Below are 26352 nucleotides of genomic sequence, written 5' to 3' on the forward strand. Positions count from 1 at the left end.
CCCTGCCAACTGGAAGCAAAGTCATTGTTACCAGAGAGGTTTTGTGACTGCAGAGGAGGCAGGACGGAGTGTCCACAGTGTGGGACCATGCCAGGCACAAAACGCTATCAGCATGTGATCGAGACCCCTGAGCCTGGCGAGTGGGAGGTGAGGTCCTTTTGCAGTTTTAGCCCTCTGCACTGGTTCCTAGAATAGTTTTAAATTTGAACTGGCCTCAACCCTGGACTTCTGTTCCCTCCCTCCTCCTCCTCCTCCTCTTCCTCCTCCTCTTCCTCCTCCTCTTCCTTCTCCTCCTCCTCCTCCTCTCTTTTTTGACTTTTGAGACAGGGTCTAGCCCAGGCTGGCCTCAAACTTGCTACATATCTGAGGATAGCCTTGAACTCTTCATCCCCCTGCTGTCACTTTCCAAATGCTGGGACAGAAGGCACACATCCTGTGATAGGCACCCTTTTCCTTATCGTTCCTTGTGATCTTCCTTCTCTAATAGCTCAGAACATCACATGAAGACTAAGATCTTGGTGTATGTGTGTGTGTGTGTGTGGTGTGTGTGAGTGGTGTGTGTGTGTGTGAATGATGTGTGTGTGAATGATGTGTGTGTGAGTGGTGTGTGTGTAGTGTGTGTGTAGTGTGTGTGCAGTGTGTGTAGTATGTGTGTGAGTGTGTGTGTAGTGTGTGTAGTATGTGTGAGTGGTGTATGTGTGTGTAGTGTGTGGTCTGTGTGTGTGTGTGGTGTGGTGTGTGGTCTGTGTGTGTGTGTGGTGTGGTGTGTGTGTGTAGTGTGTGTGTGTGAATGGTGTGTATGTGTGGTGTGTGTGGTGTGGTGTGTGTGTGTGAATGGTGTGTGTGGATGGTGTGTGTGTGGTGTGTGTAGTGTGTGTGTAATGTGTGTGTAGTGTGTGTGTGAATGGTATGTATGTGTGTGGTGTGTGTAGTGTGTGCGTGTGTGAACCGTGTGTGTGTGTGTGGTGTGTGTAGTGTGTGCGTGTGTGAACCGTGTGTGTGTGGTGTGTATATGTAGTGTGTGCATGTGTGAATGGGGTGTGTGTGTGGTGTGTGTATGTAGTGTGTGCATGTGTGAATGGGGTGTGTATGTAGTGTGTGTGTAGTGTGTATGTGTAGTGTGTGTGTGTAGTGTGTGTGAATGGTGTGTATGTGCGTGTAGTGTGTGTGTGTAGTGTGTGCATGTATGAATGGTGTGTGAATGGTGTGTGTGTAGTGTGTGTGTGTGTGAACCGTGTGTGTGTGGTGTGTATATGTAGTGTGTGTGTGTAGTGTGTGCGTGTGTGAATGGTGTGTGTGGTGTGTGTGTATGTAGTGTGTGCATGTGTGAATGGGGTGTGTGTGTGTGAATAGTGTGTGTGTAGTGTGTGTGGTAGTTTGTGTGTGTATGAATGGTGTGTGTGTGTATGGTGTGGTGTGTGTGCAGTGTGTGTAGTGTGTGTAGTGTGTGTGTGAATGGTGTGTGTGTAGTGTGTGTGTACTGTGTGTAGTGTGTGTGTAGTATGTGTGTAGTGTGTGTGTGTAGTGTGTGTGTGTGTGAATGGTGTGTGTGTGAATGGTGTGTGTGTAGTGTTTGTGAGTGGTGTGGTGTGTGTGTAGTGTGTGTGTAGTATGTATAGTGTGTGTGTGAATGGTGTGTGTGTGTGTGAATGGTGTGTGTGTAGTGTGTGTGTATGGTGTGGTGTGTGTAGTGTGTGTGTATGGTGTGGTGTGTGTAGTGTGTATAGTGTGTGTGTAGTGTGTGTAGTGTGTGTGTAGTGTGTGTGTGAATGGTGTGTGTGTGTGAATGGTGTGTGTGTAGTGTGTGTAATGTGTGTGTGAATGGTGTGTGTGTGTGGTGTGTGTGTGTGGTGTGTGTAGTGTGTGTGTATGGTGTGGTGTGTGTAGTGTGTGTAGTGTGTGTAGTGTGAGTGTGTAGTATGTGTGTGTGGTGTGTGTATAGTGTGTGTGTGTAGTGTGTGGTGTGTGTGGTGTGTGTGTAGTGTGTGTGTAGTGTGTGTGTGTGAATGGTGTGTGTGTATGTAGTGTTTAGTGTGTGTGTGTATGTGTAGTGTGTGTGTGTGTGTGTGTGTGTGTGTGTGTGTGTGTAGTATGTGACTCCAAGTCAAACACTGTGCCTCCTTCTACTCCCACCTCCTGTCAGCAGGCATGAAGCAGACTTTGGCTCCCTGACTCTGCCCCTTTCTCTCTAGTTGTCAGGGTATGAAGCAGCTGTGCCAGTCACAGAGAAGTCCAACCCACTGACCCGGAACTTGGACAAAGCAGACGCAGAGAAAATTGTTCAACTGTTGGGGCAGTGTGATGCTGAGATCTTCCAGGAGGAGGGGCAAATGATGCCCATCTATCAGGTGACCCGCAGTCAAACCTTGGACACTGCAAAAGAGATGCCAAGCCAACCACATCTTAACCTCTACCATCCCAGGCTATGGCTCCTGATTCGGAAATCCTGAGCCTTCTCCTCCATCCCAATCCACCGTCCTCTGTTTCTTTCATTTCCCCCTTTTCATTATTTATGCATTTATTTTGTGAGGTGGGGGATTTATTCCATGGGGAAGCATATGGAGGTCAGAGGATGACTTTGGGGAATCAGTCTGCCCTTTCACCATGTGGGCCCCAGGGATTGAACTCAGATCGTCAGGCTTGGCGGCAATCCCCTTGCCCACTGAACCATCTCACTGCCTCCCTCCCATCCTCCTTTTCTTCCTGCTGATTCCTGTTCACTCTTCACAGCGACTGTACAGCGAGTCAGTTCTGACCACCATGCTGCAAGTGGCTGGGAAGATCCAGGAGGTCTTGAAGGTACTAACTCTCCACCTGCTTCTCAGCCAAACACCTCTACTCCTCATTTTGATAAATCTCAACTCTTTTCTTATTCTTCCATTTATTTGTTTGTTTGTTTATTTATTATGGGTACAGTGTTCTGTCTGCATGTCTGCCTGCATGCCAGAAGAGGGCACCAGATCTCATTACAGATGGTTGTGAGCCACCATGTGGGTGCTGGGAATTGAACTCAGGAGCCCTGGAAGAGCAGTCAGTGCTCTTAACCTCTGAGTCATCTCTCAGTCCCAAGTCTTAACTCTTTATTGTCTTGGTCTTCCCTTTGGATATTTATTGTTATCTTAGTCATCAATAATAGTTATGATAATCACTAGATGAATAATGCCTTATCATCAGCCGTGCATTTTCCAATTTTGTTTTGCTTTTTTTTTTGTTTGTTTATTTGTTTTGGTTTTACGAGACAGGGTTTCTCTGTTTTGGAGGCTGTCAGTCCAGCCTGGCCTGGAACTCACAGAGATCCGCTTGCCCCTGATTAAAGGCGTGCGCCACCAAGGCGTGCGCCACCAACGCCCGGCTTTGCTTTTGTTTTTTAAAGTCAGGGTTTTTCTGTGTATCTCTGGCTGTCCTGGAACTCACTCTGTAGACCAGGCTGGCCTCGAACTCACAGATCCTCCTGCCTCTGCCTCCCGAATGCTGAGATTAAAAGTGCACCACCACTGCCTAGCATACATTTTCTTTTTTAATTTATTATTATTATTATTATTTAATGTCTATGGTTGTTTTGCCTGTATGTATGCCTATGTACTACATGAGTATCTGGGGCCCATGGAGGGCAGAAGAAAGTGTTGGCTCATTGGGAACTGGGGTTACAAATGGTTGGGAGCTGCCATGTGGGTGTTTGCAATCAGGCCTGGCTCCTTGGGAAGGGCAGCCAGTGTCTAAATCGCTGAGCCACCTCTCCATCCGCAGTGACACTTTTACACTCAGTACCTTCACAGAAACCTGGGAAGTTGGTATCGTTGCCTTTTTTACTTTTTCTCTTTCCAGACCAGAAAACAAAACAGATGATCACAGCCGCTTGCTTGAATGTATCCAGCTAACAATTGCTGGATGCTGCTTTGCCTATTTATTTTTATTTAATTGACAAAGCTGCTCTCAAGTCCTTTCTGGAATAAGTAAGAATTTTAATGAATAGCTTAGTCAGAGAGGAGAGCCAAGAGGACTTCTTTCTCCAAATCATTGTTCATTTGCGCTGCTTCACACAGCTTATGCTCTGCTAAGTTTTATGATGAGGAGAATAAGCGGTTCTAAGTCTCCCTCCATTCCTGACAAAGGAGAGAATAGCGTGCTTCCCCCTGAGCTGAGCCCTGGTGAGCCAGCCGGGCTGCTTTCCTTCCTCAGGAGCCAGACGGAGGCCTGGTCGTGCTGAGTGGGGGAGGGACCTCTGGCCGGATGGCATTCCTCATGGCTGTGAGTACCCCACTCCCTGTTTCCTCCCTTCCTTCTGGGGGGTGTCACCCAGAACCATGAGGCTCATCAGAGGTAAGTTCTCTCAGTAGTTACCCTCCCTCCCCGACTCCTTTCCAAAGGCTAGAGCCCAGGATAGAGTCCGATTTCTCTGGCCCCACTAGAGCACCCTCCTGTTAACATCTCCTACATCACTAATCCATTGCCCCCAAGCTGTTTGTTCAAGTGGCAGATTAGGAATAAGTTAGGGTTTGATGGTGGTCTAGAAGGCGGTCACACGTCCTCAGTCCTCTAGGAATTGAGAATCCGCATTATATCCTCTCCATCATTCCCTTCGCATACCCTCTCCTCCTGGACAGGCCTCTTTTAACCAGCTGATGAAAGGTCTAGGACAAAAGCCTCTTTACACGTACCTCATTGCAGGAGGCGACAGGTAAGTGACCTTGACCTGTGCATGTGGCCCAAATGGTTTTGTTTTGTTTTGTTTTCTTTAGAATGAGTGTAGTCAAAGATTATATTGAACCTACCTCCGTCTCCACCATTCTGTATTCTGGCCCCTTCATAGACTTTTATTGCCTACCTAGCTCTTGTAAGAATTTGAGGGTTTTTTATTTTTATTTTATTTTTTATCTTTTTTTTTTTTTTTGGTTATTCGAGAGAGATTTTCTCTGTGTAAGAGCCCCAACTGTCCTGGAACTCACTCTGTAGACCAGGCTGGCCTCGAACTCGCCTGCCTCTGCCTCCTGAGTGCTAGGATTAAAGGCCAGCGCCACCACCTGGTGTATCTGTAGTGGTCCCTGTTAAACGGGAGATGCTCATCCAGGGATTGCTTCCTCTATGCATTGTCTCAGTGTCCCTGAGGAACTGTAGGTTTCTGCTTGCTAGCCAGTGCCACTAACCTTGAGTCTGTACCCTTAGGTCTGTCGTGGCCTCTCGGGAACGAACAGAAGACAGTGCCCTACACGGGATCGAGGAGCTGAAAAAGGTTTGTGTTTTCTGATACTGCTCAGCCAGAGACACCTGTGGCTGCCTTTTCCTAGGGTTCGGAGGATTCCAACCTCAGCCAAGGCCTGGCCCCTCGTCTGGCCCTGATTTTCTCACACGATGGGTTTGCACCCTGGTGGCCTCCCTGCTCCCTGTCACCCTAACTCACACCTCCTCCATTCCTAGGTGGCCGCTGGGAAGAAGAGAGTCGTTGTCATCGGCATTTCTGTGGGGCTCTCTGTAAGTTGACGGCAGCGGATGCGGCAGTTTTACCAGGAGGGAGACAGCGGGACTGGAACAGCATGCAAGGCAGATTGATGAGGAGGATTCCAGGGAACGGGAAACCTATGCAAGGGATTTTATTTTAATTTCCACCAATTTGGATCTATTTTTTTATGGCTATGAAAAGAGGGGGAGGGAATTCCATCCCAGAATAACTGTGTATTGATTTGTAAACGGTCAAGATGGACAGACTAGTCCAGGGGTCAGCCAGCAAGCTATGCTGGCAGTTGGTGTAACTAGCTGCCTGAATTTGTGGATCATTTTACTGGCATGTAGCCTTCGTGTTTACTTAGAATTCATGACCTCTTTTGTGCTGGGCTTAAGTAGTTGGACAGAGATCACAGGCCCCACACAGCCTGAAGTATTTGCTCTCTGGCTCTCCATGCAGAGTCTGGCCCCTGGCTTCATCCCCTCCAGCAACATCAGCATCAACTGGTACTTGTTAGGAATACTGGCTCTCAGACCCCAGCTGGTCAATCTGCATTTTAACAATAGTCTCAGGACATTTGTATGAGAACCACCAGGTTTGGTCCTGCCAACCCCACAGCAGTTTTGCTTCTAAGAGTCCAGGGTGCAGAGCGTTAGATGGCCAGCAGTGACATTGACCTCAAGGAGGTCATTGCAATTACGACTGTGATCAGCAGTTTCAGAACTTCACCATTTGGGAGATTTCTATGGAGGAACATACGAAAAGTGTAGCACTAACTGGGTGAATCCTGCTTGTAATCCCAGCACTCAGGAGGGAGAGGCAGAAGGATGGTTGTGTGTTCAAAGCCAGCATGGACTATACAAGAAGTCAAAGTTCAAAGAAAAGCTAGTCCTGGTACTTTTGGGGTACTTGTAAAAAGCATGCTCCCTCACATCAAATCTGGATTCACCAAGTCTTGGCTGGGGCATCTGTATTTTTTTTTTTTTTTTTGGTTTTTTCGAGACAGGGTTTCTCTGTGGCTTTGGAGGCTGTCCTGGAACTCGCTTGGTAGTCCAGGCTGGTCTCGAACTCACAGAGATCCGCCTGCCTCTGCCTCCCGAGTGCTGGGATTAAAGGCGTGCGCCACCAACGCCCGGCGGGCATCTGTATTTCTAGCAAGCATGTCGGGGCAGGTTCCATGTGGACCTTGGGGAACGCTCCAAGTGGTTCCTCTACTGTGCCTTCCTCCCTTGCTACCATCAGGCACCCTTTGTGGCGGGCCAGATGGACTACTGCATGGACAACACAGCTGTCTTTTTGCCAGTCCTGCTTGGCTTCAATCCGGTGAGCATGGCCAGGTGAGGCTTCTGTTAGGATTTACCAGGCCTTAGGGAAGCCTGGAAAAGGGACCTGTCAGGGTCCCCAGTCTACCCAGCAGGTAGAAGGCAGAAGGGTCTACAGTCTTGCTTGCCAAATCTCAGGATGCTCAAGTAAATATGGGGTGGTCCCTAAGCCTTTGAATATTCTGTTGGTTGCTTCATTTTAAATGGTCTCTCCTTGTTTCACAAAGGGTGAAAGGCAGCTTACAAATGCTACATAAACCGAGCAGTTGTGGCACACACGTTTATTACCAGCACTCAGGAGGCAGAGGCAGGAGGATCTCAGAGTTTGAACCCAGTCTCGTCTACAGACACAGAGAAACCCTGCCTTTTTTATGTATTTATTTTTATGCACATTGGTGGTTTTCCTGCCTGTTAGGCATCCTTGGTGATTCTAATACACAGCCAAGTTTTGGGAACCCTGATTGGATTGGATCACTAGATGATACTGAGCACTTCCTGTCCATGGGACATTGCAGTGAGAGAGGCTGGTTCTTTTGGAGGTTACGGATTCCAGGCTCGTAGTGTAACTCATACTGAGGTGTAAATGAGTCTGCGATACTCTTAACCCTGATCCTTTTCATGGAGGACTCTTCTTCACCCAAAATATATCTGCAGCAGCGGGTGCTAATTTCAGGCCCTGTGACTAAGTGAAATGAAGAATTTCAAACAATGTAGGCGTGGAGACCTTCCAGTTGTTCCTTAAAGTGGCAGCTTCCTGTCTTGGCTCATTTTCAGAAGTGCCTCAGAAGCTTGATAAAACAAAGTTTAGGGCTCTGTGCACAGCTGCTGAGGCTAACCTCTGGGTAGGTGTGGTATCCAGAACAAAACAGATCCCCCCTTTGGGGGGAATTGATGTTCATTAAAGACTGGGGATCCTAATTTTTACTGCACAATGTCAGTGCCTTTTCTGTTCCATCCTTAGGTCTCCTGCCTCTCCCTCTCTTCCCTCTCCCTCTCTTCCCTCTCCCTGTCTCCCTCTCTCTCTCTTCCTCTCCTTCTCCCTCTCATTCTCCCTCTCCCTCTTCCTCTCTCTCTCTCTGTCTCTCTGGTCTTTAGGAAGTGTTAGAAATTAACTTGAGGACAGCAATAGAAGACACTTTACACAATGGGTGTGAAAAAGGTGAAACTTTGTCTGCCTCAGGATTCACACAGAAGAAAAATCTGTAAAGATAGTTCAAGAAAGGCCTGGTGTGTGCCTGTCATCCCAGGGCCAGGGAAGCAGAGGCAGGAGGATTCCTGGGTATGCTGGCCAATCAGTCTAGTTTAGTGAGTGACCCTGTCTCAAAAAATAAGATGGAGAGTAATTGGAGAAGATAGCTGGGGTTGACCTCAGACCTCCACGCACATGGGCATGTGGAGCTGCACGCGCGCACACACACACACACACACACACACACACATAAATAAATAAAATAAAACTAATAGTTCAAAAAGGGATGGAACCCTGTCAGGGACATGATGATAAGGCACAGTTAGGGGTGTCGTGTGCTGGCTTAGCTCAGTCTTCGAGGTCTTGCCACATTGAGCAATTCACAAATTTCCCCCCACTTCAGAAGACCCTCATTTTCTTGAGATTCTACAATTTGTAGCCAAGCATATAGACTGTAATCTCTCTCTTATCTCATTAACACATTGCTTTGCTCCCGATTAACTTATATTCACCAACAGATGCTACAGTTGATAGCATAACTTCATACCTCCCTCAGGTAGTAGGGGTTCACTCCTTGGAGAGATTTTCAGATGCATTTCCAAGGATGGAAAAGGCTTCGAAGGAGTCTAAGGTAGAATGTAAGATGGTAGTTTTGACACTTGGCTTCCAGCTAGAGCTTTAAACTTGAATGTTGGCTTTGTTGCTGGAGGTATTATTGACCCCAAATCCTTGGGGCTCAGAGCCACACCACCCCAGATGCTTCAAAGCGTATGTCTCTGTGCAGTAGTTGACCTCTGACCCCACTTTCTCGCTGAGGCCTTTTCTTCAGGTTCTCACGGGCTGTCCTTTTTCTCCCATGTTTCTTGGGACCTCAGAAACGATCCCATTGAAGACTGGAGGTCAACATTCCGGCAAGTGGCAGAGCGGATGCAGAAGATGCAAGAGAGACAGGAGGCTTTTGTACTCAACCCTGCCATTGGGGTAGGCCAGACTCGCTTCTCTCTGCTCTCCTCTTCAAGCACATGGGAATTGCTTGTTATTTACTGGGAATCTTTGGTCTCACAGTCCTTATTCATAAATCCCCAAGGCATTTCATGTCAATCCACATGTTTTCAGTGAAGTCCTATTTTCTCTTTTCCTCACAGTGTTTTTTTTAATGTTTATTTTAGCCCTGTTTCTCAGATCAGTAACCAATAAGCACTTCTAGGATCTAGAACAATCTAGAAGAGCTAGAACAGTTTATGTACTGACAGCCTTGACTAACTGCTGTTAAGTCTCATCCAGTCTCTTTTACAGATTCAAATGTCAAATATGGCTTAAACAATCATGATGTAGTTTCATTCCTTTGTTTGCTTTTTGATTTTTCCAGACAAGGTTTCTCTGTGTAGCTCTGGTTGTCCTAGAACTCACTCTGTAGACCAGGCTGGCCTTGGACTTACAGAGATCCACCTGCCTTTGCCTCCTAAGTGCTGGCATTAAAGGCGTGTGCCACGCAGAACAGTTTCATTCTTATGCCTTTCATTCTCCTCTCCACAATGCCTTTGGCCTTCTTAACCTCGGAATTCCTGTTCTTTATTTTTTCTGGGTCCTGTACACATCTCACTAGAACATCTATCCCTCCTTTTTTTCTTTTTTAAGATAGGGCTACTCTGTGTAGACCCAGCCATCCTGGAACTTGCTCTGTAGACCAGGCTGGCCTCAAATGTGCAGACATCCGCCTGCCCCTGCCTTCCAGATGCTGGCAGTAAAGGTGTGCACCACCACTGCCTGGATCCCTGCTTTTTTTTCTTAACTAAAACTTTTGCTTCCTACCTCCCTTTGTCCTGTCAATCTTCATGTGAGATAGGAAGGTTTATATAACTTGTTCTTGTCTTGTGCCTTGTTTCATGTATCATTCTCATTCTACTGGCTGGTTTTCTGGTTTGTTTTTTCTTTAAAGGTTCATTTTAAAAGTTTTTTAGGTGTGCGTGCATGTGTATGTGTGTGAGTGTGTGTGTACGTGTGTGTGGTGTAAGTGCACGTGTGTGTATTGTGTGTGCATGCGTGCAAACACGCATGTGTGTGTGGTGTGTGTGCATGCATGCGTACATGCATGTGTGTGCGTGTGTGCACATGTGACTGCAGGTAACCATGGAGTCTAGAAGAGGGCATCATTCCCCAGGAGCAGGCAGGTGTGAGCTTCCCAGTGTGGGTGCTGGGAACTGAACTCAGGTCCTCTGCAAGAGCAGAGAGCACTGTTAACCACTGAGCCACCTCTCCAGCCCTTAGTCTTCTGTTTTTAATCACTGCCCATAACATTTTCTTTGCTGCAATCTTTGTGATGTACTGTGATGTACCACTGATGATCTGCTCCATGTGTCTGTCCAAAGCACGGGAAACTTGGCACTTAGGAGTGACAAACTACCATGAAACACAGTGGGGAAGGTTCTCAGAAAGAAAAGTATTCTCTGAAAACCCTTGACCTAGAGACACAACCACTGTGGCTTCCTCCTAGAGAGTCTTGGACTCACCATAGAGATGACCAGAGGTGGTCCTTTTCTTCATGCCAGCGCCTGTTCTTATCAAACAGTCAAGGTCACCAGTGAAAGATGTGTTCAGGGGTCACTAACCAGAGTGGACATCTAGTGGGGATCCCCAACCACACTCATGCCTAGGAGTCACCAATCACATTCCATGCCCCAGGATCACCAACATCGCTCCATGCTCAGCGGTCGTGGACTGGAGAACTGGTAGACCCCTGGGTCGTTCTCTTTCTCCCAATTCCTCTTAGTGTCATTGCCTCCTTAGCCTGAGGGGCTCAGCGGCTCTTCCCGAATGAAAGGTGGAAGTGCCACCAAGATTCTGCTGGAAACCCTGCTACTAGTGGCCCATAAGACTGTGGACCAGGGTGTTGCAGCCTCTCAAAGGTATGGAGGAAACAGACAAGTTGGGGATCAGATCCACGCAGTGGTGACACAGGGGAGGAGATGGGAGGTTCGGAACCCAGAGGCTAGCTTCCAAGACTCATGCAGGCTAGAACTTGCCCTGCTGTGACTTCCTTCCCTTACAGGAGTCTCTGGCCCAGCTTCTAGAATGCTCAAGCCCACCCACCCACCCCCTTTTTGACTTTTGTTTTTCTCACTGATGCCCTTTGTAAAATAGAGTCTTGTCTGCTCTTATTAACAGGGATCTTTCTCTCCCTTCCTTCCCCCCACTGCCCTCCAGCATGGACTGGCAAAACTTTTCTTTTAAATGGGAATTGTGACACCCCCTAGGTGTGGGTAGGGGAACCTAGGTCTTTTGTGGGGAGGACACCAGGCCCTCTTTGGGAGCTAGTGAATTTTCTTCCAGATGCCTTCTGGAAATCCTGAGGACATTTGAGCGGGCTCATCAGGTGACCTATAGTCAAAGTTCCAAAATTGCCACCCTGATGAAACAAGTCAGCACCAGGTATGTGGCTGTGTGTTTGCAGAGGACGTCCTGGGCGCTGGGGATACTCTGAGAAATGTGTTAACACGGCAAGAGCGACGGGTCCACATGTTGGAAGGTCTCGGGTGTTTACTCTTGTGTTATTCTGTGGCCTCTTTTCATGGCGATCCTTTGTGTCCTGGCCTCTGACGACTCTTTCTCAGCCTGGAGAAGAAAGGCCGAGTGTACCTGGTTGGCTGGCGGATCCTCGGCACCATTGCCATCATGGATGGAGTAGAGTGTATCCACACCTTTGGTGCTGGTAGGCCCTAGCCCTGATGTTCTTTCCGATTCCAAGCATTCCAGTCAACTGCTCCGCTACCAAAACATTTTCTTGCAAACCCCTGAGGTTCTCCGTGCCCATTCCGTGCTACATAGAGAGGCATTTCAGTCAGATGCTTTCTTCATTGAAAGCACCAAATTCCACCTCGGTGCTTGATCCCCACCCGAGTGCTCTAACTGCAGCAGCCCACACAGGTTACCACTCACCCCACATCCCACTCTCTGGCCCCATGACAGCCCTTGAAGGAGAACCTTCCTGCCTTACAAAGCCCGCCATTCTTTTCTCTCTCCTCTTAAATTCCCCAGATTTTCAAGACGTCCGTGGCTTTCTCATTGGTGATCACAATGACATGTTTAACCAGAAGGCGGAGCTCACCAACCAGGTTGGGAGATGACAGGGCTTGAGAAGTTGTAGAACTCATTGGTGTGCGGAGGGCAGTAGAGGAGGGGGCCTTGGGGCAGAAGTATGAGGAGAAGCATGAGTGAAGTCAAAAGGGCTGTGTCAGATGCCCGCTAAGGTCTCCTTCAGCTTCAAGCCTGAGCGTCCTGCTGGGAGGATCTCCCCTTTCTTCTTTTGTCCCAGGATCCCCAGTTCACCTTCTCCCAGGATGACTTCCTGTCTTCCATCCTGCCGTCTCTCATGGAAACTGACACTGTGGTCTTCATTTTCACCCTGGATGGTGAGAGGGAAGATGGGAATAGTGGGGTTGGAGGCAACAGTGGTTTAGAGGAGCTGCCATTTTGAGTCTGGGGTACCTTGTCAGAGGGAGGGTGTCTTAGTGAGGGTTTCTATTGTGATAAAACGCTGAGACAAAAGCGACCTGGACAGGGAAGGTTTGGTTTTGCTGTTGTTGTTTCAGTCTTACAGTTTGTAAGTCTGTCACTGAGAGAAGTCAGGGCATGGACGGGGAGGCAGGAGCTGATGCAAAGTCTGTGGAGCATGCTGCCTACTGTCTACTGTCCTCATGGCTGGCCCAGTCTGCTTCCTTATAGCCTTCAGGAAGCCCAGTCCAGAGGTAGCGGTGTTCATGGCGAGCTGAACCCATCAACAATCAATCAAGGAAATGCACCATGGGCTTGCCCATAGGCCAGTCTGGTGGGGGCTTTTTCTCAATAGAAGTTCCTTTTTCCAGCCAGGCGTTGGTGGCGCACGCCTTTAATCCCAGCACTCGGGAGGCAGAGGCAAGCGGATCTCTGTGAGTTCGAGGCCAGCCTGGTCTACAAGAACTAGTTCCAGGACAGCCTCCAAAACAATACAGAGAAACCCTGTCTCGAAAAAAAATTCATTTCCCACAAACGATTCCAGCGTGGGTCAAGTTGGCATAAAACTAACGGAGAGTGACAGACTGAGCGTCCTGGCAGGACCCCAGGGTGGCAGGAAGAGGAGCTTCATAGGCTAGCCTTTTAACTCTGATGCTTCCTATCCCATCCAGATAACCTCACGGAGGTCCAGGCACTGGTGCGGCGGGTGAGAGGGAAGACCACGAACGTCCAAGCCCTTGTCCACAGCACTGTGGGGCAGTCCTTGCCGGTGAGTGTCCGGCACTGGGAAGAAGATCTGGGCATGGTTACAGCCTGGCCTTCTGGAACACCCCGCCCCCATTTATCTCTCTCTCCTCAGGCCCCTCTGAAGAGGCTCTTTCCCTCCATCATCAGCATCACGTGGCCGCTTCTTTTCTTTGAATATGAAGGGAGCTACGTCCAGGTAGACAGGGAGGAGAAGGCAATGCCTGCAGGAGAGGAGCCCCGCCCCCGAGCCCCAAAGCTAGATGGGAGAAAGCCTAAATATTTGTTTGTCTCCTTTCCTCCCCAAACTGGGCAAATTCCCAAATTATCGGGTCTCTAAAGAGCGTTGCCAAGGCAACGGGGTTCAGTTCTTTCTAGGAATATACAGAAAGGGCGAGACAGGCCACCAATCACCACACGCTCATTTGTTCTCTGGGAGGGATGACTGTTGATACTGAAGTCATTGTCACCACCCTACCGCGTCTAAAGCACTTCCTGTGCCTGGCACACCATGCTGATCATAATGCAGACATTAGCCCTCGTGTGAGAGATTGTCATCCAGGAGACACACGGAGAGGAGTCATAGCACAACGAGCAGTCTGGGTGCACTTTGCAGTTTGGTTTGGAGTGGGCACGAGGAAATCCAGGTGCCAACCCAGCTGTGCGTCCCAGGAAAGAAAACGAATTTCTGTCTCGGGCCTTACTTTTCTCACACTCTATCTGCCCACCCTTCAAGGGGCAGATCCAAGGCCCAGAAGGGGTGCTAGACTCTCATCATTATTCAAGTGGCTTTCTTTTGGAAGCTTCCAGACTTGACCAGACAGAGCCAGCACAGCCTCGCTGAACCCAGAGCTCTGGGTTCCTAACTGTCTCTCCCTAGTGCGAAATGCAGTCTCCCCTTTGTCTTTTGCTCTAAATGGTGCTCCTGTGTCAAATCCTTACTCCTGTCCCGTTTCTCCCGTTCACATTCTCCTCTGACGCGGCCTGTTTCTGAAGAAGTCTTCTCTGCTTAACTTGATTGTCTTGGACCTCCGTGTCATGTTCCTCACCCTTACACAATCATGATGCTTAATACAAACATACTCTTTATGCCCTAATGAATATTTCATGTATATTACTCCAGTTCTCATAGCACTCTCCTAAGGCATATGTGATCAATTTCAACGTCTCGCCAGCCCCTATTTCTGCTTTCTTTATTTCTTTTTTGAGACAGGGTTTCTTTGTGTAGCCCTGGTTGTCCAGGAACTCGCTCTGTAGACCAGGCTGGCCTGGAACTCACAGAGATCTGCCTGCCTCTGCCTCCCGAGTGCTGGGATTAAAGGTGTGTACCACCACTGGTTGACTATTTCTGCTTTTAATGTAGCACCATGTTATTTAAATTTTGTCCGTATCCAAATCTATTAGGTTCCAGTCTTTCACTTGAATACTGACTTCATCTTTCCATGTGAAATTGTCTGGAAAAAAAAAAGCTTTCTTTGAGACTTTACCCTAGTTTGCTTTTTGCGGCTGTGTTTAAACACTGACGGAAAACAACTTGGAAAGGGTAAGACTTTCATCTGGCACTTTACAGTCTATCATTTCAGGGAGTTGGGGCAGGAGCTCCAGCAGGAAGCAGGAACAGAGGTGGAACCATGGAGAGAAACTGCTTCCCCTTATTCTCCATGGCTTGTTCAGTTTTCTCCTTAAATTTTCCATTACATTTTACTATTTGTGTGTATGTGTGAGTGTGTGTGTGTGTGTGTGTGAGAGAGTGTGTGCATGTGAGGGTATGTGTGTGAGAGTGTGTGTATATGTGAGTGTGTGGATGTGTATATGTGTGTAAGTGTGTGTATGTATGTGTATGTATGAATGTGTGTATGTGTGTATGACTGTGAGTATGCGTGAGTATGAGTGAATGTATATGTGTGTGAGTGTGAGTATGTGTGTTTGTGTGCGTGTGTGAGTATGTGTTTGTGTGTGAGTGTATGTGTGAATGTGTGAGTGTGTGAGTGTGTGTATGTGTGCGTTTGAGTGTGTGTATGTATGAATGTGTGTATGTGTGAATGTGTGTATGTGTGTGTATGACTGTGAGTATGTGTGAGTATGAGTGAATGTGTGTGTGTGAGTGTGAGTATGTGTGTTTGTGTGCGTTTGAGTGTGTGTATGTATGAATATGTGTATGTGTGAATGTGTGTATGTGTGTGTATGACTGTGAGTATGCATGAGTATGAGTGAATGTGTGTGTGTGTGTGTAGGAGTTGGCTCTCTTCTTCTACCTGGTGGATCAGGGGTTGAATTTAGGATGTCAACAGGCACCTATACCCACTGGGCGATTTCATCAGCCCGCTTTCTCACACAGGCCACAACCACTCTCCCAGGGTGGCACCACACACCATAGTGGGCTGGGCCCTCCCCCATCCGGCATCTACCAGGAGAATGTCATAAGGACATGCCCATGGACCAGTCTGATGGAGGCAATTCCTCATTTGAAGTCTTCTATTACTAGGTGACTCTAGTGTGTGTCAAGTTGACAAAAACTAGCACAGACGTGTTGATCTTTGGTTAGGAATATTTTTGATATTGTAATGGTCTTCACTTTAAGAAGTTTTTTTTAATTTTATGTGCATTGGTGTTTTGCCTGCATGTGTGTCTGTGTGAGGGTGTCAGATGTTGGAGTTACAGACAGTTGTGAGCTGCCATGCCGGTGTTGGGAATTGAACCTGGACCCTATGGAAGAGCAGCCAGTGCTCTTAACCACTGGGCCTTCTCTCCAGCTTGGCCTTCACTTTTAATTTGAAACATTTTGCCCTACTCACCAGTCCTTTGCCACATTTACTTCATTTCTTTCTTCCCTTTAGCTCATCTGAAAGATAAGCGAAGCCATCTTACACTCCACACTACGCCAGGCGGAGTGTCACAGCATCGTAGCATTTGGGGGGCAGAAGCAGAATCAAGAAGAGCTCAAGGCCATCCCCAGCTACGTAAGGACTTTGAGGTCACCCCGAGTTACATGAAACCCTGTCTCAGAAAACAAACCTTCACACCAATCACTTCAGAATAATCTGTTTCCTGCAAGGGCATTTGCTGCTATAAGTACAATATAATTATCCACTCTGGGAATGACAGTTAATCTGATACCATTACCTAAATCCAGATTTCCTGAGAGATCCCTGGGGAAGTTGTTATTTTCCAGATCTAGAATCCAATCAAGGATAATCTACTGACTTTAGTCAGTAGGCCTCTCTGCTTTTCTTTAACAGTCTTTGGTCTTTTGGTTTTGTTTTTGCTTTTTTCCCCTTGTCTCTCATGACAGTGATATTTTTAGAAGTCTAAGCAAATCTTTTTCCAGAATGTACCTCACATTTCCAAATGTACAAACGACTTGCTGTGTATTCAGCTTTACATTTGTCTTTGTTTTCTTTGGGAGGAGATGAGCATGTCACATCAGGAGTCACCTGGCATCTGTTCGTCTCTTCCTTGGCGAGGCCATGGTGGCTTATTCAGTGGTAGCAACGGCTGCTATGTTTCTTCGCATCCTGCCACCCAGCCGTCCTTACCCACTGTGTTCGCATCTGCTGATGAGTTCTGCTTGACTCAACTATTCCTGTGGTGACTCTCAACTGGTGATTTTCTATTTCTAACCTTCTTCCTCTTATCTATATTCATTAATTGGCTCTCTTCTCCAAGGAACTTCCTATTCACTCCCTATCCCATCTGTATTTGTTTAATGTCATTATGGACTCATGAATTTTCTGTTGTTGTTAAATGTTTAGATTTTTTTTAAAGACAGGGTTTCTATGTAGCCAAGGCTGGCCTAGAACTTATTATATATCCCAGTCTGGCCTTGAACTCATAACCCTCCTACATCAACCTCCTAAATACTGGAATTATAGATGTCCACCATCATGCATGACTTAAATTTTTTTTTCTCGAGACAGGGTTTCTCTGTATTGTTTGGAGGCTATCCTGGAACTCACTCTGTAGACCAGGCTGGTCTCGAACTCACAGAGATCTGCCTGTCTCTGCCTCCCGAGTGCTGGGATTAAAAGTGTGTGCCACCACTACCCAGCTAATATGTTCTTTTTTATTTAATTTTAGTGTGTGTGTGTGTGTGTGCTTGTCTATATGTGCACCACCATGTATGTGCAGTGCCACGGGTCAGAAGAGGGTATTTAACCTCCTGTAACTGCAGTTCCAGGAGATTGAGAACCTCTCAGGGTGGGTCCTGGGAATCTATCTCAATCCAATGCAAGAGCAGTAAATGCTCTTCGCACTGAGTCGTCTCTCCAGCCCCTTAATAAGTCTCTCTCTCTCTCTCTCTCTCTCTCTCTCTCTCTCTCTCTCTCTCTCTCTCTCTCTCTCTCTGTTTTCGAGACAGGGTTTCTCTGTGTAACAGCCCTGGCTGTCCTGGAACTCGCTTTGTAGACCTCCAACTCACAGAGATCCACCTGCCTCTGCCTCCTGAGTGCTGGGATTAAAGGTATGCACCACGAGTGGCTTCCCTTAATACATTCTCTTAATACTTATTGTTCATTCTAACCCTCAGAACAAGAGCTTGTTCAGGATGTCTTCCTCGGGCTATTCATATCCTTATTTGAACAGATCTTGCATGCTTCTTTTAAAGAACTAAACCGAAAGGAAAGCAGGCAAATAAACCCCTCTTTTTCTGGGCAACGCGTGGCGTACATTTCACATCTCGTGTGCTTTAGCACTTCCTGAATACGACTTAACTGCAGTGTGCAGATCCCTTCTTCCCTGACAACTGTGTGTGCACAGTATGGTAACTGACCTATCCAATCTCTTATTTGGGGCATTAACTTCTTTTCAACATTTTGCTACTGCCAATAACGAAGCAAGGTTTATGCACACATTTTTTGAGGTAAATACCTAGAAGTGTTAGGTGTTTGTCAAAGGTTAAACACAAATGTAATTTTGCTGGATGCTGTAAAATTTTCTTCCACAGGCTTTCTACCTTTTGCTTTTCACAGCTGGGGTTTATATTAGTGCTGGCTCCACACAGCGTCCCAGAGAGTTTTGTCTAGCTTCATTCAATTTCTGTGGCATTTTCACTTATATTATTTATTGACATTTTGAAGTAGTGAAATGGTACCCAGGGCCTCACGCATGCTAGGTAAATGCTCTGCAGCTGAGCCAGTCCCCAGCTTGTATCTCTGTGACGTGAGAGTGGAGCATCTCCCTCTGCAAGCCTGTCCCCTCCTCCACCTCTCTCCCTGCTCTCTCTTGCTCCCCGTTAAACCCTTCCTTCTGTAGTTCTGGACCTCCCTATGTAAACTGACTAGCCTCAAATCCATGCTGATCCCTCCCTTCCTGCCTTCAGCATGCTGGGATTACAGATGCCCGCCACCGTGCCTGCATTTACTTCTTCTAATAGGCCTTTAAATCTTTGCTGACACCCTTGGCCTTGGGTTCTTCATGAAGCCATTAGTGTTCTATTTCTGACCCATGTTGTAAATACTTTCTCTTGGCTTCGGTCTGCAAAAAGTCTGCTTCAGTTTTTCCGAGGCTGAGTCTGTCAATCTCTCCATTGCCATCTGGGGCTTGAAGCACAGGTAGTCCCTCCCCCACGGATGCTGGTCCGGGCACCTCCGTGTTTCTTCTTGCTTGCAATTCCTAGGAATTTTGTTTATTCTTGTGTAAGCAGTAAGACGGTAAACTCACTTATATTTTCCCTAGCAATTACTTAACTGTCTCAGTTACTTTTCTATTGCTCTGACTATGCACCAGGACCAAGGAGACTTGTAAAAGGAAGCACTTTACTGGAGGCCTGCTTACAGTTTCAGAGAGGGAGTCCATGGCCATCAGGGTAGGGGGTGTGGCAGCCAGCCGGCAGGCCTGGCGCTGAAACAGCAGGTGAGGGTTCACATCTTGAGACCACAACCGTTAACTGGGAATGGCCTGGGTGTTTGAAACTTCAAAGCCTAACCCCCAGCAACACACCTCCTCCAACAAGGCCCTCCCAATTCTTTCCAACCTTTCCCACTAACTGTGGAACAGGCATTCAAATATATGAGCCTGTTGGGGTCAGTCTCATCCAAACTGCCGCACCAATTGTCCCAGTTTAATTTTTAAGTATAGACTGTCTTGAGTGACGCAGGGTGTCGCATGCGCCCTATGTTCAAGTCCCATGTGCACCGGCTCAATAGCAAGACAGTGACTTTGCATGCATCTCTGTAAAGTTACACGCAATCTGGATTTTCTGTTTGGTCCCCTGGCCTGTTTGTTGATGCACTGGTGCTATGAGCTTAATTATAGAAGATTTACGGCATGTTTGATATTTGGGAGGATTAGTCCTCCCTTAATTAAATATTAAGGACTTTCCTGGTTATAATTGCAGGTTTATTTCTCCATTTGAATTTTAAAGTAAATCATATAAACTTCAAAATAACTTTGTTAGTGATACTTAATGGGATAAATGGGTAACAATATAACTCAAATTTAATTGACTTCTTTCCTAGAGACCTAGAGACCTAGAGATAAATGGCATATAGCATCTCTCTCTCCGGGTTTCTATTGCTGTGATAAGATATCATAACCGAAAGTAGCATGGCACAAGAAGGGTTTATTTCATCTCGTGACTCTCAGGGCAAACTCCATCACTGAGGAAAGTCAGGGCAAAAACTAAAGCAGAAACCATAGAGAATGTTTGCTTTTCATGCTTGCTTCCAACCCCCAGCATTCATGCAACAGTGATAAAAAGAAAATCCTTTAAAAAGTGATCAGAAAGTTTCCAGCACACACTCTTCCAATCTCATACTGTCAGAAGGACAGAGACCCTGGAACACATGTTTCCTAGCAGTCAGGAGTGGAGGGACACCAGCCCACTAGGGCGCATGTCTCCAGTAGTCAGGAGTGGAGGGACACCAGCCCACTAGGGCGCATGTCTCCAGTAGTCAGGAGTGGAGGGACACCAGCCCACTAGGGCGCATGTCTCCAGTAGTCAGGAGTGGAGGGACACCAGCCCACTAGGGTGCATGTCTCCAGTAGTCAGGAGTGGAGGGACACCAGCCCACTAGGGTGCATGTCTCTTAGCAGTCAGGAGTGGAGGGACACCAGCCCACTAGGGTGCATGTCTCTTAGCAGTCAGGAGTGGAGGAACACCAGCCCACTAGGGCGCATGTCTCCAGTAGTCAGGAGTGGAGGGACACCAGCCCACTAGGGCGCATGTCTCCGGCAGGCCCTGTCCTTCTCTCCCATTCCCTCTGCCTTGCTAAAAACTGTCCTAGAGCAAAACCACGAAGGTCTTTTCCTTTATTTGGACACTTTCGCATGCCAGACTCCCTGAGTATGAATACCAAAGTCCAGCAATCAAAAGCCCTCTCTGGTTCACCTAATCAATATGCCCAATAAAAATATCCCACTACATCCTAGCCCATTCTAACACAGACCTCCCCTTTTCTTCCTCTTAACAATGACACCTGCAAGGCCATTTGCTGCAGTTTTCTGCTTGAATCAGAAAGCAGTCACTTTAGCACACCCCACCCCACCCCACTTAATAAAGGATCTCTCTGTGACAACAGGTGTTTGGGTGTGGTTTGTGCCTAATTTAGGGTCCCAAAGGAAGCCCCCCGCTGCTCCGATCTCCTTTCAAAGAGCACGTGTTGCTCTTCCAGAGGACCCAGGTTCAATTGGCAGCACCCACAGGGTAAACAACAGCAGACATACAATACACAGACACCCATGCCAGCAAAATGCCCATGCATGTTCAAAGTACACGTATATACATCTTTTCTTTTTAAGTATGCTGTTATACTTGAAAATTTCGAGGAGAAAGGCCAAATCCACAATTGTCTAATTAAAGCAAACTTTAATAAATGTTGATCAGAAAGATGAACACTGGTCAGATCCACACCTGGGACTGCCAGAGAATAATGTTGAATTGGGTTAATCAGGTGTTAATAAAGGCAAAACCCACAAGGCAATTTACTTCCTGCCCTTGTCCAATCAGGGGCAAGCATCCGTCCTGATGTACTTCCTGCCTACTCACTCCTGCCTATATGCATGAGCAAGCACATCCTGTGCAGTTGGGGCAACCAATTTAGTTTACTGAAGTGAGGACACTTGGCTTACAGTTTAGTTTTTAGCCCTTATGATAATAGAATAAAAAGTAAAAAAGATTGCTAAAGGTTGTTCGCATCAAACAAATGATCTGTGTTTTGGTGTCTGGTTTCTCAGCACAAGTTTTCTGTGTTGCAATGTGGCTCTCTGACCCTGCTGCTCTCCCAGTCTCTCAGCTCCCTTGTGTTTGCATTTCAGAAGTTCCAGCGTGAGCTAAGCACCAAGTGGGTGTTGAATACAGTGAGTACCGGGGCCCATGTGCTGCTGGGGAAGGTTCTACAGAACCACATGCTGGACCTCCGCATCGCCAACTCCAAGCTCTTTTGGAGGGCACTGGCCATGTTGCAGGTGGGAAAGTAATGGGAGACCCCCGAACCTAGACTTCCACAGAAGGTGTTTTCTTTTTGCAAAGTCAGGGAGCGATGTAGGGTTAAGGGCTAGTTTTCCCCAGGCGTATCTTTCTCAGGTACATCCTCCGATCTGCTTTACTTGCACACAAAGACACAACGAGTTTGAAACTGTAACTACCAGGCGACTTTCTTTAAGTTTCAAAGATGCAATAGAAACCCAACTTGTAGCTGGGTGGTGGTGGTACGTGCCTTTAATCCCAGCACTCGGGAAGCAGAGGCAGGTGGGTCTCAGAGTTCAAGGCCAGCCTGGTCTACAAAAGTGAGTTCCAGGACCTAGAATCTTCGGTAAGCTCTGCTTTTCCTCTGAGTTGTTCTCAATCTCAGGCCCGTTTTCTTCATTGGGGGCCACAGTTACCGCCAGTCTAACGTCCTGACAATCAGAGTTCCCGTTGCCCGAGGGAGGGCTCTTGTTGGCTTGTATTGGGTCATGTGCACAACTTTGAACCAATCCCTGTCCTCCAGGGTGGAAAGGGACCCCCCCCCATCTGCTTTGTGTACTTTGAAGACACTGGTGGGGCAGGATGGGAGATGCCTCAGAATGGAGACCAACAAGTTATCCAGGGAAAAAGAAAGGGGCTAATGCCAGGAAGGAGAGAGAATGGATGTTGACCAGAGAGCATGATGGATTGACTGCCTTGGGGGTTGCTACCCTTGATCATTGATCCATGGGGTTGTTGGATCCCAGCTGTAAATCTCACCAATTCCCATCCATTATGGGCGAGTGATGGTCCTCCAACTCCTTTAACCCACTTCTTCTTTATACCTGGTGATTGCCGGAAGTGAAAATCCTCCACAGTGTCTTCAGCCAGTCTTCAGGATCCTAGCGCCCTCCCCCTTCTCAAAACACTTCCTTCTCCTGTGCCTCCGTTCTCAGTTCTCCTTGGCATCTATCCTGACACTGACCTTAACTTTCACAGCGGTTCTCTGGACAGTCCAAGGCTCGCTGCATCGACAGCCTCCTCCAAGCCATCCATTTTCCTCAATCCTTGTCCGATGATGTCCGGGCTGCTCCCATCTCCCACCATGTCCAGGTTGCCCACGAGAAGGAGAAGGTATCCTTCCCCCTGGCCGGTCGTTCCACAAGCATGTCTCGAGGATCTTAAACATCGTAGGAACTTGGTGTGACACTGATTTACAGAGCTCAGAGATCCGTGCCACATGGAGCCATTTGGAGGGATGGGGGTTGGGGCCGGTTGAGGAGGCATGACTGTAACAGAAATGACAGAGGCAAAAAAAAAAAAAAAAAAAAAAAAAAAAGGTGCCAACCAAGGGGCTTCTGTTCTGCCTTGGAGGGGCATCAAGAATTGAGAGAAGGCTCTTGGCACAGGATTTTTCCAGCTTCAGTGAAGGTTTCTCTCTGCTCTTGGGCCTACTAGTCTTGGTAACGACTTCCTATTCTTGGACCCAACTTAACTCCTGCGCCCAATTCTTTGTCTCCTCCCGGGTTCTTTCTCAAATGACCTCACCTTTTCCGCAGCTCGCCCTGCTCCTTTCTGCAGGTGATCCCCACAGCCTTGCTGAGCCTGCTACTCCGGTGCCCCATCATGGAGGCTAAGGCGCGCCTGGCTGCAGCCCCTTCCGTCTGTGAAGTTGTCAGGAGCGCCCTCTCTGGGCCGGGTCAGAAGCGCACCACTCGAGCCCTCGGAGACCCTGCAGCCTGGAGTGCAGTGAACTGATGCTTCTGGGACCATGAAGGGACAGAGCCCGGGTCCGGTCCCAAGAGGACTTGTGCCAGCAATACACCTAATTTGGGGGCGGGGACACGAACAGCCCAGGATCGGGGAAGAGTCCTCTCTCAGTCGGGTCATTTCCACTTTTATTGGCATCTTCTGATCTCAGAAATAAAATTAAATGTCCTGTTTTGGAACCTAACCTTGCAAAAAGTTAGTTATCAGACTCAGTACACACAAACTAGGAAAATGGAGGCATCGGGTAATTTCGGGCGAGGGAGAAGCTGTTTTCCAGATACTATTCACTAGAGAAAGACAATCCCACTGAGACAAGATCCTTTTGACAAGAATGAAGGCCATATCCGTTTAGAGACCAGTGAGCTTTGGCTGCATCCTCTCCCTGTGTTTGCAAGAAAGAGCAAAGGAGCTCTGGGGGTGCTGGGGACCCTTTGGTGGTAGGACCCAACAAACACTAGAGACTTGTCTGCACAGCTTTAGACTTTGTCTATCTCGGGTTTGATAAATCAAAGGAACCTGGATTCCTCCTAGGAGCAGTTTTCACTACCTGCGGCCAAGGCTCTTACTGTAGAGATTTGGCTCCCCCTTGTGGCCGAGGGATAGCCAATTCAGAGATGCCCCAGAACCTCCCCCCACGGAGGGAGTTAGGAAGCCTTTACAGGCTAGAACTATTTGGTGATGTTACAGGGAAAGCCAAGAATCAAAGAAAGCTTTGGAATACAAGAGATTAAAGTAAGACAAATAAAACCCGAGGATGTTTTGAAGGCTTACAGTGGTTATGTGGAATAAAAAACAGAGTTAGGTCCTTGTTAGGGGATTCTGGACTCTAGGCAGAGCTAAAGAAGTTCAGAAATGTGTTAGAATTGACTAAGGCATGGTGGTGCATGCCTGTAATCCCTTCACGTGAGAGGATGCATAGGAGATTGTGAATTGGAGGCTACATTGCAAGAGCTCTGTCTCTGTCCCAGATAATTATCCAGAGACAAGTGGGCTACAACTTGCCCCCAAGTAGCTAGCACTCGCTGGAGAAAGCAAACATCTGAGGGAATGGAAACAGCTAGAGAGTAGGCTGCGATGATGCTGAAATGTTGACGGGGATAACCACTGGATTGAAGAAGATAAAAGTAAATGATCCCTCGGATATCCATTTGCTGGATCAAAACCAAGAGTATTTAGGGTGGGAGACAGGGATAATGAACACATTTAAAGTCTTATATATTAAAAAATGGAACTCATGAACATTCTTCCAGGTCAATTAGCTGTTAATTTCACAACTTAGGAGGTATTGGGTTTAGGGAGGCTAGCTTGGGTCTTAAATATGTTAAAGAGCCTGTAAGGTCAAAGAAGGGAGTTTGAACCAGGTGGGGGATGAAAGTACCAACCCAGTTCCAGTTATGGGCTCAACAAACACAGCAAAATGCCCAGAATCCCATCTAAACTGAAGGTGGGGTTTATACACAGGGATTAGATCCTAGTGTTGCAAGGACAAACATTTGCACATAGAATCTAGATGATATGAGACAGCCCCTTCAGGCTGTGTAGTCTCCACCCACACACACAGTCTCAGTCTAAGCATAAAGAGAACGTCATAGAGACCCCCCCCCCAAATCTGGCATAGTAGTAGAGATTTGCAGAGCACTCAGGACTCTGGGTTTGGCCTCCAGCAGCATGGTACTATGGGTTAGAACATGACCATTGGTGGGAAAATGTGAGATCCAAATGGAGGCTGGTCTAGTTAATAGTAAAGGTGCCAGTGCTTTTGCTTTATTTTATTTTTTTTAAATATTATTTTTTAACATTTATTTTTTTATTATGTATACAGCATATGTCTGCATACCTGCAGGCCAGAAGAGGGCACCAAATCTCATTACAGATGGTTGTGAGCCACCATGTGGTTGCTGGGAATTGAACTCAGGACCTCTGGAAGAGCAGGCTCTTATCCTCTGAGCCATCTCTCCAGCCCACTTGCTTTATTTTTTGAGGTAGGGTTTTTGTAGCTCAGGCTGGCTTTGAATTTGCAACATAGCCAAGGATAACACTGGATTCTGGATCCTCCTGTTTCCACATCGAAGGTTTATCTCGTGGTCTTGACAAGTATACTGAAGTTGTACAAGATGTTTAGAGTGGGCCTGGGGCCGGGCGTTGGTGGCGCACACCTTTAATCCCAGCACTCGAGAGGCAGAGGCAGGCGGATCTCTGTGAGTTCCAGGCCAGCCAGAGCTGTTACACAGAGAATCCCTGTCTCAAAAAACCAAAAACACAAAACAGAACAAAAAGAGTGGGGTTGGGGAGATGGCTCAGTGGTTACGACCACTGGTGCTCTTCCAGGGGGCCTGGGCTGAGTCCCAGCACCCAGATGGTGGAACTGTAACTCTAGTTCCAGGGGTTCTGATGCCCTCTTCTGACGGTCTTGGTCACACATGTGATCATAGGCATAAATGCAGGCAAAATATCCATACACAAAAAATAAAAATTTAAAAAATGTCAAGGATAGAGGAGAAAGGGTAAATGGGGTTTCCTATACTATTAATACAGCTTTTGTGATTACTCCAAAATAAAAAGTGTATTAAAGAGCTAGAATTCCTGCTGGGATATGATGGCACATGCCTTTAATCCCAGTACTCAGGATGCAGTGGCAGGAAGATCCCTGAGTTCAAAGCCAGTCTGGTCTACAGAGTGAGTTCCAGGATGGCCAGGGCTACACAGAGAAAACTTGTCTTGAAAAAAAAACAAAACAAAAGCAAATTATAATAGTTTGTCATGTGTGGGAAGAGCTAAATGAATTTAAATATTCTCAGGGTCCTGAATTATGCATAAGAGAAATGTTTGATTGATTTAACATTCTGATCAGTGTGCATAGTGTACGATACACAGGGCTGCTGAGAAGACTCAGCAGGAAACCACTGCACCTGATGACCTGAGTTTGATTCTCAGGACAGAGCACAGGGCTGGAGAGGTGGCTCCGTGGTGAAGAGCACTTGTCTTCCAGAGGACCCAGGTTCAGTTCCCAGCA

At 47.4% G+C, this 26352-nt stretch overlaps 1 protein-coding gene across 1 annotated transcript; it reads left to right on the forward strand.

Moving 5' to 3' along the window:
- On the forward strand, nucleotides 1–23523 carry Gckr (glucokinase regulator). Its single transcript, XM_021229245.2, is given in 20 exon segments — nucleotides 1–147; nucleotides 2193–2348; nucleotides 2731–2799; nucleotides 4180–4248; nucleotides 4605–4678; nucleotides 5164–5230; nucleotides 5416–5469; nucleotides 6683–6777; nucleotides 8827–8932; nucleotides 10739–10857; nucleotides 11282–11380; nucleotides 11563–11660; nucleotides 11987–12063; nucleotides 12264–12360; nucleotides 13114–13211; nucleotides 13302–13385; nucleotides 21440–21589; nucleotides 22569–22703; nucleotides 23151–23285; nucleotides 23287–23523. Coding segments are annotated over 20 exon segments (1878 nt in total). The 5' UTR covers nucleotides 1–87; the 3' UTR covers nucleotides 23323–23523.
- Nucleotides 23524–26352: the final 2829 nt, after the last annotated feature.

This window comes from Mesocricetus auratus, unplaced genomic scaffold (assembly GCF_017639785.1).
Source record: "Mesocricetus auratus isolate SY011 unplaced genomic scaffold, BCM_Maur_2.0 Super-Scaffold_100024, whole genome shotgun sequence".
NCBI classification, from domain to species: domain Eukaryota; kingdom Metazoa; phylum Chordata; class Mammalia; order Rodentia; family Cricetidae; genus Mesocricetus; species Mesocricetus auratus.